At 39.0% G+C, this 15,534-nt stretch overlaps 1 protein-coding gene across 1 annotated transcript; it reads left to right on the forward strand.

Annotated features, from left to right (window-relative positions):
* Positions 1–13,000: 13,000 nt before the first annotated feature.
* On the forward strand, positions 13,001–14,335 carry LOC113577282 (THAP domain-containing protein 2-like). The gene is given in 4 exon segments (XM_035525436.1): positions 13,001–13,119; positions 13,437–13,619; positions 13,773–13,789; positions 14,049–14,335. Coding segments are annotated over 4 exon segments (561 nt in total). The 5' UTR covers positions 13,001–13,045.
* The last annotated feature ends 1,199 nt before the right edge of the window (positions 14,336–15,534 follow it).

A 15,534-nucleotide genomic window follows, 5' to 3' on the forward strand; every position in this document is an offset into this window, starting at 1 on the left:
CTCCAGGCTTCTTTAGTCCAGAAGTCCTTTCACACATTGTATGTCTGAGTGTATGTCTGCCAGAGGAAGGAAAGTGTATGAGTGATGATCAGGAATCTGCTAAGTGTGTGTGTATGTGTGTGTGTGTGTGTGTGTGTGTGTGTGTGTGTGTGTGTGTGTGTGTGTGTGTGTATCTCAGCTCCAGTCTGTTATTGATCACATTAGGCAGTGGTGCTTTTATGATAATATGCTCTTGTGTGTGTAATGGCTACATTAGAGGTGTAGTCTCTACACCGGACACCTGTTTGGTCTCTTTAGACTTTGGACCATTAACATTACAACACAGTATAATGGCCTTTTAGGGCTGGGGGGCAGGGGGGCGTAGTTGGGGGTGTGGGGTTGGGTGGGGGGGGGGTCAATGGAAAACTTTCCAGAAGTTGCAGCTGGAAAGCACTTCACAAATCCAATGATACAGTGATAGATGGCACTATGTTAGACAGGACACAGCACTATGGAGTGAGTTAGGACACAGCTATTGGGAAACAAGCCATAAGACGCAATCTCATACAGACAGAGAGAAAGAGGGAGTGAGAGAAAGAAAGAGAGGGAGAGAGGAGTGCGAAAGAGCCAGCTGGATTCTATCAATCTCAGCAGCGTAAACATCTCCTGCATTCCTGCTGCCACCCTGGTCTGAGAGGTCAGAGGTCACGATGACAAGCACATGACCCAGAAGGCGTGCACACACACACACACACACACACACACACACACACACACACACACACACACACACACACACACACACACACACACACAGAGTCCTCCAGGAGCCTAAATTGAGGAAGAAACTTCTGGAATATTTCAGCATTCACAAACCCACAATCACATATACATACACACATATTCCATTCTATCTGATATTCCCAATTGGTAGATGATCTAGGTACTATATTGACACTGCATTTCTTCATCTCTTTTTAAAATGTGGTAACGTGCACTTTAACCTGTACTTTCTCTATACTGCAGTCTAGGTGTAACTGGCTTTACAAATGTGCTGTGGTACTAATGCACTATGCGCTGTGGTACAAATGCACTATGCGCTGTGGTAGTAATGCAATAGGTGCTGAAATATGGTGTTATTTTGTGGAACATGTGCTTTGCTAAGTGCTACAAGTTCTGATATATATTGCAAATATCTCCTTATAATATGTATAATAAGTTGATATTAAAGAGAATTCCAGCAAACATAAAGTTTGTGTTTTTGGTGTGCTGTAGAGAACTGGGCTGATCAGTCAGCCATCTATAACCCTAGCTGGCACTTACCCCCCCATCCCAGGGTAATGAGCCATCCCATATTGAAATTGACAAAATATGTAAGCAACAATATTTCTGAATGAATACAATGTTTCTGTTCATAGTACTTACATTTAAATGCACACAATAGGACACCTAAGTTATGTCTAAGAAGCTAAAATCAACAAAGATCTTTACATGAACTGGATGTCCTGATACAAGGAGAACTGATACATGAATCTCAACTTAGGGCTAGTCTAATAACATGACACTCTAACCCTAGTCTAATAACCATACACCCATAACCCCAGTCTACTAACCCTACAGCCTAATCCTAATCAAATAGCACAACAGCCTAACCTTCATCTAGTAACCTTACAGCCTAACTATAATCTTGTATTCTTACAGCCTAACTATGGTCTAATAATGCTACAGTGTGAAAGAATTCCTTTGTATCTGTCACAAATAAACATGCTGTAGAAGTAGAAAGTTGGAGCACAAAGAAAAAGTAATTTATTAAACAAACAAAACAAACATGAAAACAGTACTGGGTTTTCATGGGTACTGGGTAAATAGGAATGCAAGAACAACATAGTCAACAAAAGTGAATGTAAACAAAGTGAAGAACTGCTAGGGATGAGAACCTTAAATGGGCAGGTTGATGATCAGGGACAAAAAGGAGGTGTAAAAGTGGTAAATGTTAGTTGCCAGGGATGGACCCATGAGAGAAGCACCCCAGGCACCACTCCAGTGGTAGATGGATGAGAACTAGGAGGATAGCTGGATGGATGAGAACTAGGACCTGGATGGTCAGAGCAGGACTCGTGGAATTCCACCTTGAGCATGATCTAAGGATCTCACCTCTGGATCAACCATTTCAAGTCTGCCGGGTATTGGAGATGACCCCTTCTCCTGTGGGAGTTCAGGAAGGCCCTCTTGGTACTTACTGGGGCTCCATTCACCATGAGAGCAGGAGGTGGTGTGTCCAGGGGCTTAGTCTCCTGCAGGTGATCGGGTATGACAAGCCTGAGAAGAGAGACAAGAAAGGCTAAGGTTTGAGACATGAGTAAGATGGCAGTAGGATATGGTAAGTCACTCGTTTGATGACCTTGAATATTGTATTGTAGGGCATTATCTATGCTTTTTAACAAACTCTAGCACTTATTGTTTATAGCACTTATCATTGTTTAAGATAGACCTTATGTATTTTGCACTTCTAGGTATCAGCATTCATCCCTGTATTCTACAGTATTCTAGTTCATTGGTATTGTTTAATTCTAACCTACTATACTGTACTTGGATATATTCTATGAGTAAATGACAAAGCACTTTTGTAAGTCGCTCTGGATAAGAGCGTCAGATAAATGCCGTAAATGTAAATGTAAATGAATAGGATAGTTGGTGTTTGAAGGTTGTGAATGGATAACCAAACCCTCTCTCAGGCCAGTACATGGTAGCTTTCCTGTGGTGTTGGTTGACTTTGTGTCATCGAACCACTTTCTCCAGGAAGATGTGAGCTATTGCTCACATTTTCTCACACACTTCCTTAAACCATTCATCAACACCTAGGACAGCCTCTCCTTCAGGTGACCAGGGGAAGAGGGGTGAATGGAAGTCGAGGTGGCCCTGGAAGAAATTAAGGTTGGACTGTATATGGACTAGGGCGATCTGGGTATACATGACTCAAGGGAGCAACCTGTCCAGCTGATCGCAGCATATGGTATGAAGGAAATATTAGAATCGGGCTGGGCCAGAATGGGGACTAAAGTGAATCAGTGCTTGAGTTTGGTGAAAGGAGAGGTGAGATGGGTAGCAATGGCACTGAAACCCTGGATTATGAGCTAGAACGAGTGAACTTCAGGAACCACTAGAGGTTCCATACAATTTTGGATCATGGCCACTGATGCAACAGGACATTAAGCTCCTCAGTGCAATTACAGTCAGGGGACCAGGTGTAGCCTAGGAAAGAGAAAATGGTTAGATGGAAATGGTGCTTTTCGAACTTAACGAACACCAAGTGCACCAGTAGCCTGATCATTTGCTGATTCTCCTCTGCTGAGGTGGTCCTATGCCACCTTCATGAGTTCTGGGGAACTGTCTGACAAGATGTTGTGAGGAACCCTGGAGGCCTAACGACATCACTACTGCAAGAGATTATTGAAATGGATGGCCAAGGACTGTTCCATTTATACAGAGCTGTTTTGGTAGGCAAGCTCATTCTTAATGTCCTTATTAAGTCCTTGATTAAAGGACTGCCAGCTAAGCATTGTTCTGTAACAGATAAACACACTGCAGAAGCAGGAAACTGGTGGATGAAAAAATAATTTAATAAACAAACAAAACAAAGATTACAAACACTGGAAAAACTGCAATTCAAGAATTCAAGAGTCCATAACGCAGAATGTAGATAATACAATTATCTAGAAATGGGAACATTAAATGCTAAGCTGATGAATGCGAAAGAACAGGTGTAACAAGTGGCACATGTAAGTATTCAACATCTGTCAAACAGATGAGAAAAACACATACATTAAACCACAAGTTTCTTGCAAAAAAACAAACCAAAAAACCCCCAAAATTATGTTCTTAGGGCTCTTCTACTTATGACTACTTCTATTGCCATTCAAAAATGACAGTCAGACTGTCCTATTTACATGATAATATCCTGGTCACAATTCACAATTCTATACTATTATCAGACCATTGATGTGCATGTAAACAAAGTTTAGGTCAAATACCTAACTTCTACATGCAGGACCTCTAGTGGCAGAGACACCTGCATCTATATTCTGTTCAAATTCAAACAAAAAAGAAACAATTTATTACCACTATTACCACTAGAAAAGGCATATCCATACATGGTAAAAGGTATATCTGAATTTGGAACATTCTATGAGCTACCAATTGAACTATTGCTTTCTGAATAGATCACAATTCTGCTTCAACCTGCTGTCATCATTGCTGAATATAGTGCAACAGTTTCTGAACTATGTTGGTCATGTTCAGACATGGAATTCATATCTTAAATAATATTTTTGATTTTGAAAATGTTGATTTGATGTTTGACATGTCACTGAAGTATGAAATATTTTTAAAATATATGTTTGCACTCTCACATTGATAATCATTATACAAATGAAAATATAAAAATAAAAATATGTCAAAGGGAGATGTAAACAGGCTCTCACTGTACTATTGGATGTAATGGCGGGTACAACGTGCCCTTACTGTACTATTGGGTGTAATGCCGGGTACAATGTGCCTTCACTGTGGTTCTGAACATAATGCTGCTCATTCCAAAAGCATGACTAAGTACAACAAGGTGCTCAAAAAGAAACCCAGTCTTACATAGACAACATTTATGATAGCAGGAATTACAAGAAGGGATTACACATTACTGTACAAAATACATTTAAAGTAGTCATCTACAAAAACATAAGGAAGGAAAACATTTAAATCAGAATTTCATGTATGAATCATACACACACATAAACATGACATTTACACCAACCCACACACATATGTACACTCAACACCTACTTTATTAGAAAAATTTCTTTATTAAAACATCTTCATTAATGGTCACAAGACCACATAGTTCTATTAGCTGATGCATTCATACTACTACTACTACTACTATTAAGTTTAATTTATATAGTGCCTTTCATAGACTAGTGTAAAACCCACTATCATACTACTGCCATCTCAGAGCCACCCAGAAATATATAGCCTAAAGTGGTCCTATGATCAGAAACTCTGACTACTGATGAAGATTTGGGTTATGACTAACACAAATTGAGGCAACAGGTGGGCAACAGTCTGTAATTGTACACCTGTAACATGGATGTACCTAGTATAGTGGCCAGTGATTATAAATTCACGTTTTTTTTGTTTTGTTTTGTTTTTGTTTTCTTTTTACTCAAGTGGTTGGTGAGTATACACAGAGTAATCACTCTACTTTTCATAAGAACGTTTAAAGATAATTAATTAAATAATTTAAAATATTTAAATTTCTCTCCCTATTTTAGTCATAGCCAATTCCCACCTGCCAGGTACTAGTGACATATTTAATGAGAAGATGCAAACACAGAAATACCTACATTGTGAAAGACATGGTATTAGATGTTGCAGGAGCAGAAGGATTTAAATGAAGAAGTGTGAGTGTAAAGGAGTTGATTGAGTGTGTACGTGTGTCTGTGTGTATGCATGCATGCGCATGCAAACATGCGTGTGCGTGAGTGTGTGTGTGTGTGTGTGTGTGTGTATGTGTGCATATGCATGGGTGCATATGTGTGCATGTGTGCGTGTATTTCTGAGTGTTTGTATGTGCATGCATGCATGTCTGTGCATGCATGTGCATGTGTTTGTGTTTGCGCATGAGCATGCATGTTTGTGTATGTGTGTGTGTGTGAGTGTGTGTGTATTGTGTGTGTGTGTGTGTGTGTGTGTGTGTGTGTCTGTGTGTATGCAGGACATGAAATGAAATGTCTAGGGTTTCGACAGTATATCTATATATACTATGGTACAAATGTATACCAACTCCATTGACTCAGTCTGACTGTGTTCTACTACACTATATTTGGGGTAATTGGGGTCATTTTTGTCTTATGGATTTAGAATGTGGGGTTGAAAGCTGAAGGTGAGTATTTGAACAAGATTGGATGAGTCTTTAGGGGTGGAGCAAGCCTGGCTGAGTGTTTAGGGGTGGAGCAAGTCAGGGTGAGTGTTATCTGTAGATCTGCAGTGGTGTGTGTAAACGAGAAGTATGCACTGCCCCAGGCAGGAACGTGTGTTGGGGCTTGCTGGAGATTGGCCTGAGCACTCCAGAAGCCATACACAGCAGATCTTTTAGTAGAGAAGCAGAGCTATGCTCAGTTCATTCAGAATAACTTTATTAGAATACAATGCATTGAACCATTTACTCATTACATTGTATTCTGTGTATTTGTTCTTTGTATTGTGCTGTTTCTCAGAAGGTTTTCTTTGACATACATCTGCTTATTTTGCAATCAGTTATCTTTACTTATACTGGTGGGAGAGCAGAGGATGTTAGATCAAGTGTATAATTATAATCTCATTTTTATATGGCACTCCCCTTTAAGGGTCAGCATGACACTCCCCTTTAAGGGTCAAAGGAATTTTATTTTATTGGCCAGCCATCCCCTCATCCATGCCTGGCTTAATCACGTCACCCAGAGTCAAACTCAGGGAGGGGAGTAGGGCAGATGAAATTGGAAAAGCATGTGGAGACAGAAATCATTGTAAGACAGATTCAGACACTTCCTGCCACTCTGCAGATGCCACAGCACTGCAGGCCAGCCTCCCAGGGGACGTGATTCACCTGAAGGAGGGCCAAGCACTGCCAGATGTGTCGGAAACAGCCCCCTCACCCCACAATACACTAACACACACACACACACACACACACACACACTAAAACTCAGGCTAACACTGTCTCAATTGTGCACAGCATATGCTTTCAGTCAAGGGTGAAAAATGCAAGCAGCAGCACATGCCAAAAGTCTTTCAAGCATGGCCCACCAGTCAGCCTGCAGCACAGTGCACTGATGCTGCCAGTCAACAGATGCATGTCACCACAGAGCAAGTCAAGGCTGGTTAAACCATAAAAAAGCTCAGGGACATTGTCCAGACACCCATCCCGGGCTAACAAAACACCTTCACCTCCCTGCATTCTTCCCTTTACTCTCCATGAACATGGAAAACACATGTGGCTTAGGAGTTAAACACCACATGGATGCAAACCTTGACCTAAACCTTGATCCAGTTCAACCCTTAGCCCAAACATTAACCCGCACATTAAATCAAAATCAATCCCTAATTCAAGTGAAACAAAAAGTTAAAGAAACCCTGGAGCCCTGCAAACCACCTAGTTGTAACCCTAAACCTTAACCCCAAAACCTAACTGTAACCCCAACCCAAATCCTAGTTGTAACCCTAACACTATAACCTACCCAGTCCTAAGGTTAAATCTTTTAATCCTTGTCAGTAGCAGTAGCAAACTGGCACCTGACACCTTTTCACCCTCACAGTTTCTAATGAATCTCTACTTAGATAGTTTCCACCCACCCGGTATTCTTTTAGTATTATACTAACCCTTCGGTACCTCTGTATCCCTTAGCAGCATATAAGAGCTTAATGGAATTCTTTGTTGACAGAAATTTTTGATTAAGAAGAAGACAAAATTTCTCAGGTGAACAAAAATTATTGAACATTTATATCTGACTAAAATATGACAAAATAAAATCCCACAGGTACATATGTGTATTTGTAAATTTTGTAAATGTAAAAAATATATACACATACTCTAGACTAGGTGATGTTTAAAAACCAAATACACTTGTGATTAGTCTTATAAATCACTAAATGCTGAAGCCATATAGTTTTACCTTATACATTTCCTAAAAGTGGAATCCATATTTATTGTAGATTTCAGGGAAATGGTGCAAAATGTTTATTCATTTGAAATAGTGTAAGTATGTGAATGATCTCCCCTGCTGGTTAACGTTTAGTAGTTGTTTAGTTACTGGTTGTTTCAAGTTTCACTTGTAGTGTGTAAACGAGGAGAAAACTCAGTATTGGTACTCTTACAGAGCTGTTATTATCAGTTATTTAAGAAGTTTTAAACAGGAGATTTAATTTTTATGTTGTTTCAAACACTGTTCTTCTCTAGCGCGTTTTGTGCATGCCGGGTTTCAGACTGCATAGCCGACAAATTTCCAGCGTCGTGCCCAATTATGAGGACATGAACGGGTTACGGGTCTTGCAGTGTGACAGTCCAAGACACCGGACAAAATTCTAGCATGTCAGATCTCTTTGTATTTTCTCACTAAGTCTGAGAACTTGGTCCTTGACATGATCTTTGACAGATCAATAGGATGAGAGTGCTCTGTGAACATGACAAAAAGAAAGAGGGATACTGCTGCTGTTGATTTCAGTTACAGTGATTTTGAAACCCCCTGATATTAAAATGTATATTTGTATCTTCCTTTATCAGAGTGTACAATTATCAAAACCTAATATTGTTTTCCTCCACAAGACTTTCTATTTACATACAGCAAATCTGGTAGCTACCCACATCTAAGTAATGTTCTTGACATCTTAGATATGTTAGCCAATTCGATACCTCAAGTTCTCTTTGAAGAATAGATAACCATATCTTCTTCAGGAATGTTTTTTCTTTCTTTAAAATTTTTTTTTTTAACGAAAACAAGACCACCAGTATCACACAAAGCGTGCATGTAGCCACGACAATTCCTTCGCCCTGTCCCCTGATGACCTACAAACTCACGCAAGAACATGATGGTGAGCTTGGTTGGCATCAAAAGTGTAGTGTTTCCAATTTCCCAATCATGGCACGACAAGAATTTATGCCACTAAAATTATGCCACTAAAATGTTCTTATTTTACAAAATCTGACCTAATCTGATTTTGGCATAAGGAATGACTTGATTAAACATGTGAATGTATATGCACAAATACCTGAGGATTTTTGAAATAAGGAGAACAGTGATTAAACGTATGAGTGTACAATATATACACCTTTACCTGAGGATTATAGTGAGCTCTTACTGTATCACCTTCAGTCTACTGTTCTAAATATGCCAACTCACTACAAAAAAAGGTGTTTCTGGGGGTTTTAATGTTCACTGTGTAAAGCATACAGATCCTCTGTGGTGATGAGGGAGGTAGCATGCATGCCCGAGTGCATGAAGTGGGCTGGGAGTATAGCCATGTTGGCCTCTTTGAGCTGTCTCTCTTTACTCCCACACTGCCCACACCTGCCTGAGGGACAGTGCTCAAGCGCTCATTGGACTGATCCAGCGTTTCATATTATACCAAAACCTCCCAATCTTCATAGCACCCTTGGGCTTGCTGAAAGAACAACCTCTTTCCTAAGCATACGAATAATTATTTGAAGAGCAGTCCATCAGTGTTGTTTTAGATTTTATCTTCAGGCTGGAAAAGTGAGAGTGAGAGGGTCCTGTTGGTGTGACTCGATCCTTAACAACTGGATCTTTTTGTGTTTAAGTCTCTTTCCCCTGCCCCCCCCAGACACACATACACAGCTGGAAAGGTATTCTAAGAGGAGAGAATGTTCCAGAAGAATGAGTGTTTATTGTCAGTTGAACATCCTGTTTCCCAGCTGGTTTGCAGTGACAGCAGGGTTGGATTGGGAAGGCAGGAAGGGAGAAGCTCTTGGTCTGACTGACTGCAGTGTCTCTGAGGAGAAACCTGCCCCAGCTTCCCTTCTTCTGGCCAAGCTGAAAGAAAATCAATAGATGGGGGTGTAATGCCTGATGCCATTGGTAATCCAGAGTTTGCATTAATGTTTCAGGTGCTTGGTGAGCTCTCGGCTTAGTCTCTCTGAGGACTTCCCTGCTTCTGGTCTCCCCCAAAAAGCAGAATACTCAAGCACCACACTGTCTGAAGTCATCTTTGGTCATTACCAACAGGGATTTTATGTTAATTCTTTACAAAATTTTGGGCCATGCCATTCTTACCTTAAACACAAGATTAAGTGAATTTCAGTGTATTTGAAGTTTTTGCATATGAGAAATATTTTAACCAAACTATTGGTTTAAGTGAGGGTGTGAATGCGAAATGTTTTTAGTCCATGATTGTCATTAGTGCAATGGCTATACAATATAGGAAGATATCACAGACTAGAGCCACCTGAATATAACAAGACAAAGGAGGGCTCAACTCCCCACCCCCTACCCACTGCCTTGAAATTCTATTCCTTATTCAAACCATGAGAATACTGTCTTTAAAAAAATAATTAAGCTTCAGTCTGAAGAAATATTTGTTCGATGTTCAGAATACTATGAGTGCTAATCTCACAAAGGCTTAATGTTAGATCAGACACTGTATGATGTTATAAAATGTTTAGCGACTTGTGACAATTAGACTGTGCTATTTGTAGTACTGTATTTGCAGTACTGTATTTGTAGTACTGTATTTGCAGCGCTGTCTATAGATTCCACTTATATGCTTGTTAATTTTATAGCTTACTGATCTTGCCAACATATATAAAGCTACATATATGAAACAACAGATACATTAGATATGCAAAGTCACAATTCTTTTTTAATCTTATATTGCCATTTGGGTTAAAACTAGTGAAACCCTTCACTTTAGTACTGTAGGAGCAAGTTGTACAATATGGCAAATTTAAAAAGGCAGTAGCACTGTCTACTCATCCATGCAGAGTCCCTGTGTCTCTAAAAGACTCAGCATACACCAACATACATTATTTTCATAGATTATTTTCATTGGAAACAGAGAAAATGTGTTAAAACTACACAATCATGTTCTTAGAGCACTGAAAAATGAAAAAGTTTTAAGAGAACATTTTTTTTAAAGGCGTATGTTGTGATAAGGTATGAGCAGTGTATATCATTGAGTATATTTGGGAAAGTGTACTCACTTTAAACTCCTTTGTCATTTCAACCATATGCAGGCATACAGTGAACACAAAAGGATGTGTTTGCAGGGAAAGTATAATACACTAAGTAAAAATATAATATACACAAGCATACAAAGGTATACATACCGTCATGAGAAAATGAAAGTACATTCTCCTTCATAACTACCTTTATTTATAAGAGCCTAAATAACAATTTTGTGGTCCTCAACAACTTCCATAAAAGAAAGAAATAACCTCAGGTGAAAAAAACAAACACAAAAAAATATATAGTATTTATTTTATAAGTCATAAAACATTCAGAAGCCATGTGGGGGAAAATAAGTACTCCCTACAATTCAGTAACATGTAGAATCACCATTAGCAACAAAACGTGTACTACAATATTTGTAGTTCATCTGTATCTCACATCATTTTGGAGAAATTTTGGCCCACTCTTTACACTATTTCACTATTTCATTTGAAGGTATTTGTTTATGCACACATTTCCGAAGATCCAACCACAGTATCTCAGTGGGGTTGAAGTGTGGGCTTTTGACCACCGGTCATTCCATCACCTTGATGTTTTTCTTTAACCACCCAGACATCAGTTTGTGCTTGGATCATTGCCTAATTTCACCTATCATAAGCTGCTAGGCAGATGGTCTCATATTTGTTTCAAGAATTTAGGGTAAATTGAATGATTTCAGATTTCACCAGGTCTTGTGGCTGTAAAACAAGCCCAAATCACCCCCTCTCCCATGGCTGAGATGATGCTTCTGAGTCTCTGTTTGTAAGCAATCCCTCTCACCGTAGAATTGTGAATTTGAAATGGTTTTGAGATGTCTTACAACTTTTCCCAGATTGATGAGCAGCGACATTTGATTTTCTGAGGTCAGGTGTGCTTTTACAGAGGTAGTCACACTTCTTAAAGCTCAAACTATCATTTGTATTTGATTATTATATTTGTATTTGTATATTATTGTGTTTGATTATATAATATAAATGTAAATGTAAATTATTAACACCTGGCTGCTAATTGCTCTCATAATGATCATGGATGTAAGAACGTGTACTTATTTTTTCCTAGTGAATGAAAAATGACTACATATTGAAATCTTTTTTTTTTGCCACCTGAGGTTATTTGTTTTTTTCTAGATGTAGGTGGGGACCACACAATTGATAAATAAAAACAGAATTGAAGAAGAGGAAGAGTGTACTTTAATTTCCCCATCATTGTAGGTATACACAATATATCTAAATCTAATTACAATCTAAATACAGCATACAGAGGTATACGTGTGTTTAAGTATGTATAAATGGTATTTAAAAGTAATGTGGGTAAATCAAAGAGATGAGATCTATGTTTGGATGTTCATATGCACACTGGAGGAGATGTGTATTTTGTGTATATGTGAAAGATGTGCATTTTTGTGTATGTGAAGGATGTGTATGACAGATTTTGGCCATAATTCATACTTGACTTCTTTCACTCATTATCATTCTCACATGCATGCAGCATCATTCTTCTCTCACACAGTATCAAAGTGTATGAGAAAGTAGAATCTGTGTGAGAGGTTTGATGACGTGTGCAACAGCACAGCAGTGCACATAAGAAATATGTGAGAAACACTGAAGGTTTGTTTACTCATGAAAATTTGATTATGATAAGTTTAATAGGGTATGCATGAAAGTTTGATAGCATATGTGAGAATGTGGTGTAAGCATATCTATGTGTATGTCTTATAACTGTTTGTTAGAGCTTAATAGTGAGTGTGAGAAGAATATTAATGCATACATGGGGGTTTCATGGTATATGCACAAGATTTTGTCCAAAAGAGTCGTGCCAAGGGGAGAGAGAGCAGCCTTGGTCCCAGAGACAAAAACTATCTCTTTTATTTTGTCAATATTAAGAGAAAGTATGTTCTTGCACATTGTAAACTTATTGAAAACTGCCTAGTGAAGATGACATGCTATGTTTTGATATAATCGGTAAAGAGGTTTGTGCCGCAAGTTTGTCTGGGTGGGGTGGGGGGAAATTCATTTGTTGGTCCTGTTCAGTCTTGTTAGCTTATACACTGACAAATGGCACCATCAATGTTACCAAACCCTAGCTCAGGTGACTAGCAAGTGGTATTGGACCTTGACAGGAAATTCTAGTCAAGCGGTTTCATCTGACGCTATCCATCTTAACATGTTTCGTTCACTTTATAATTTTGTAGCTACCTATTTTGTGAATACGGCTTGAAACATAGACATATATGCATTGGCACCACATTGGCTGCTGGATCGAACGTCAACGTTGGTCCAGTCGTGTCATAACTCAGAAGTCTGGACTGGAAAAAAAAGATGCCTGGATCATGTGCAGCTTGGGGTTTTACAAACCATCATAGAATTCAAACCAGATCTTGGGGAATCACAAGGTAAGAATAAAGAATTGTATTTGGTTGTATTCTGCCATTACAATTCTGCCATTAATTTTTTTTTCAGAGCTCACTAGTTGGCCACCAGAGTCAGAGTATTATTAGCTAATATTAGTGACCACACTAGCTAGCTATAAGAATTAAGACTTTATAAGAAATAATAGAAACTAGCTAGGTTAGTTAAACTTTTATGACAGGCTGCTCATGTGGGCTGAACAATTTACATATTAATCTGACTGTAGTTAGATGGCTAGCTAGCTGGCTACCTTTTCTCACACTAGCTAACTTTTCTCACTCTTTGAAGGTTTCCCAAAGAGAAAAAGGCAGTGGGAAGTAGTTTTAAGAAGGGAAAGTTTTACCACTGGTGACTCCTCTGCACTTTACAGCAAGCACTTCAAGCTGGAGGCTTTTGATAGGGTAAGTCAGACTATCAGGATTTAAAATGGAGTTAAACTTTCTGTGTTCAGTTTCCTTACTCATCTGCAAAGAATAAGGATTTGGTAGCTGGTCAATGGGACACTTTGCTGAAAATGTGTTGATGGTGTTATTTCTGTATGTTTAGGTATCAATTATGTGTATTACACTGTGAGATACTTCAACAGGTTTAAGTTTTTGTAAGTTTTTTTTTTTCCACTTTAGCAAGTGTCAACAAGGATAACACAATCCTCAGGTAAGGCTGAAAAGAGACAGCATGTCAGTTGACTGTTCTCTGCATTTCCAAGAGACTGAAACTTGGCCTAATGTATATATTTGTACTAGCTTTGCTGCAAAACAGCTATGAGCATCATAGCCCTAGTTGTATTATAAGGTCTCTCTCACTGGCTTTCTGGATTGAAAGGTGATGAGATTAAGAATGTAAGCCATCTGATTGATGTGACTGAGTGATATAACCATTAACTCAAAACATTTTCATTCTTTTTTTTCAATAGGACTATTCTATGCATTGCCTGCATCATCCACTGGTCTAAAGGCCAGACTCAGTGAAGCCTTGACTAGAGTAGAGAATCTGGAGCAGAAGATCAGGAATGCAAAGGACCAAGAAAGGAGAGCAAAGAACATAGTACGTGGTCTTCTGGAGGATCTGAGGGGGAAGAACCTCTGGGCAGTGATAGCTGGGCACCCCTGGGCAATGGTAGCTCAATGGTTAAGGTGCTTGACTTGCAACCAGGAGGTTACAAGCCCCATCACTGTCATCTTTCCACTGTTGCACCCCTAAGCAAGGCCCTTAACCTTTAACCTGCTCAAATTGTATTCACTCATAATTCTAAGTTGCTTTGGATAAAAGTATCAGCTACATGCTGTAAATATAAATGTAAGAACCTCATAAATGAAGAGTTGAAGAGAGGTTTGAATAAAAAAAGATACTCGAAGGTAAAATGAAAATAAAACATTGAACTGTATGTATATCTTACATGTTCTCATCTTTGTTAGACTTCGTAGTTGTTATTTCAGGGACACTTACTAGTCTGTCCTAACTGAATTTAAGATCTTCTGATAGACTCCTGGTAGAACAGGGCCATGAGTACACAAAAAACTGGAAGGAGTTTGCCCTTAAGGGCTCAGCATACTACCTGCGAAACAAAGGTTGCGAGCATTGCACAAGGCCAAAATCGGCTTCGCAAGCTTACAAGCTCACATTCTTTCTTCACAGCAGGTGATGCTGTGACATTTTATGGTGATAAGTTCAGTTATTACTAGAAAACTATTATCACAGTTCTAGATATGGCGACGTACAAGTTATTGGAAGCGCATAAACAAATGCAAGAAGAAAAAGAGGAGGAAGAATTGTTTTTGCTGCTCTGTCTTTACAAAGAGAAGAATAAAACAAAAAGCCAGAGGTGGCATGTGAGAATTTTAAGCAGATAAGGGGTTGTGGTGGCAAGTTTAGAATGCTTGGAAAACCTATGAGGTACATTTCAAAGGAGATGCAGGATGTGTGAGGATTACTTCAGGATGTGTGAAAGTTGGTTTGACTGCTTACTCAACTTGCTACCCATGTAAAACATCCAAAAATGCATATATTTCTGGTAGATTTGGCAGAAAGATTTGCTGTGACACTACAAATTCTGGCCAGTGGTTGTACTCAGCAAATTGTGGCAGAAAGCTATAGACTGGGTTTATCAAATGTGCATGCTGTTGTATTTGAAATGTGCAATGCTATTTGGCAAAACTTTAAGATTTTGTAGAGTTTCAAAAGCCGACACAGTGGATGGATATAGCCCAAGAGTTTTGTAGTTTATGGAATTACCCCAAATGCGTTGGATCAATTGACGCCAAGCACGTGAACCTAAGAGCCCCACCAGGAGCTGGTAGTGATTATTTGAATTACAAAAGCATGCATTCCATTGTGTTGTTGGCAGCATGTAATGCCAAGTATAAATTTACAAGAGTGGATGTTACTGCTTATTGTCACGG

This window comes from Electrophorus electricus, chromosome 4 (assembly GCF_013358815.1).
Source record: "Electrophorus electricus isolate fEleEle1 chromosome 4, fEleEle1.pri, whole genome shotgun sequence".
Taxonomy (NCBI): domain Eukaryota; kingdom Metazoa; phylum Chordata; class Actinopteri; order Gymnotiformes; family Gymnotidae; genus Electrophorus; species Electrophorus electricus.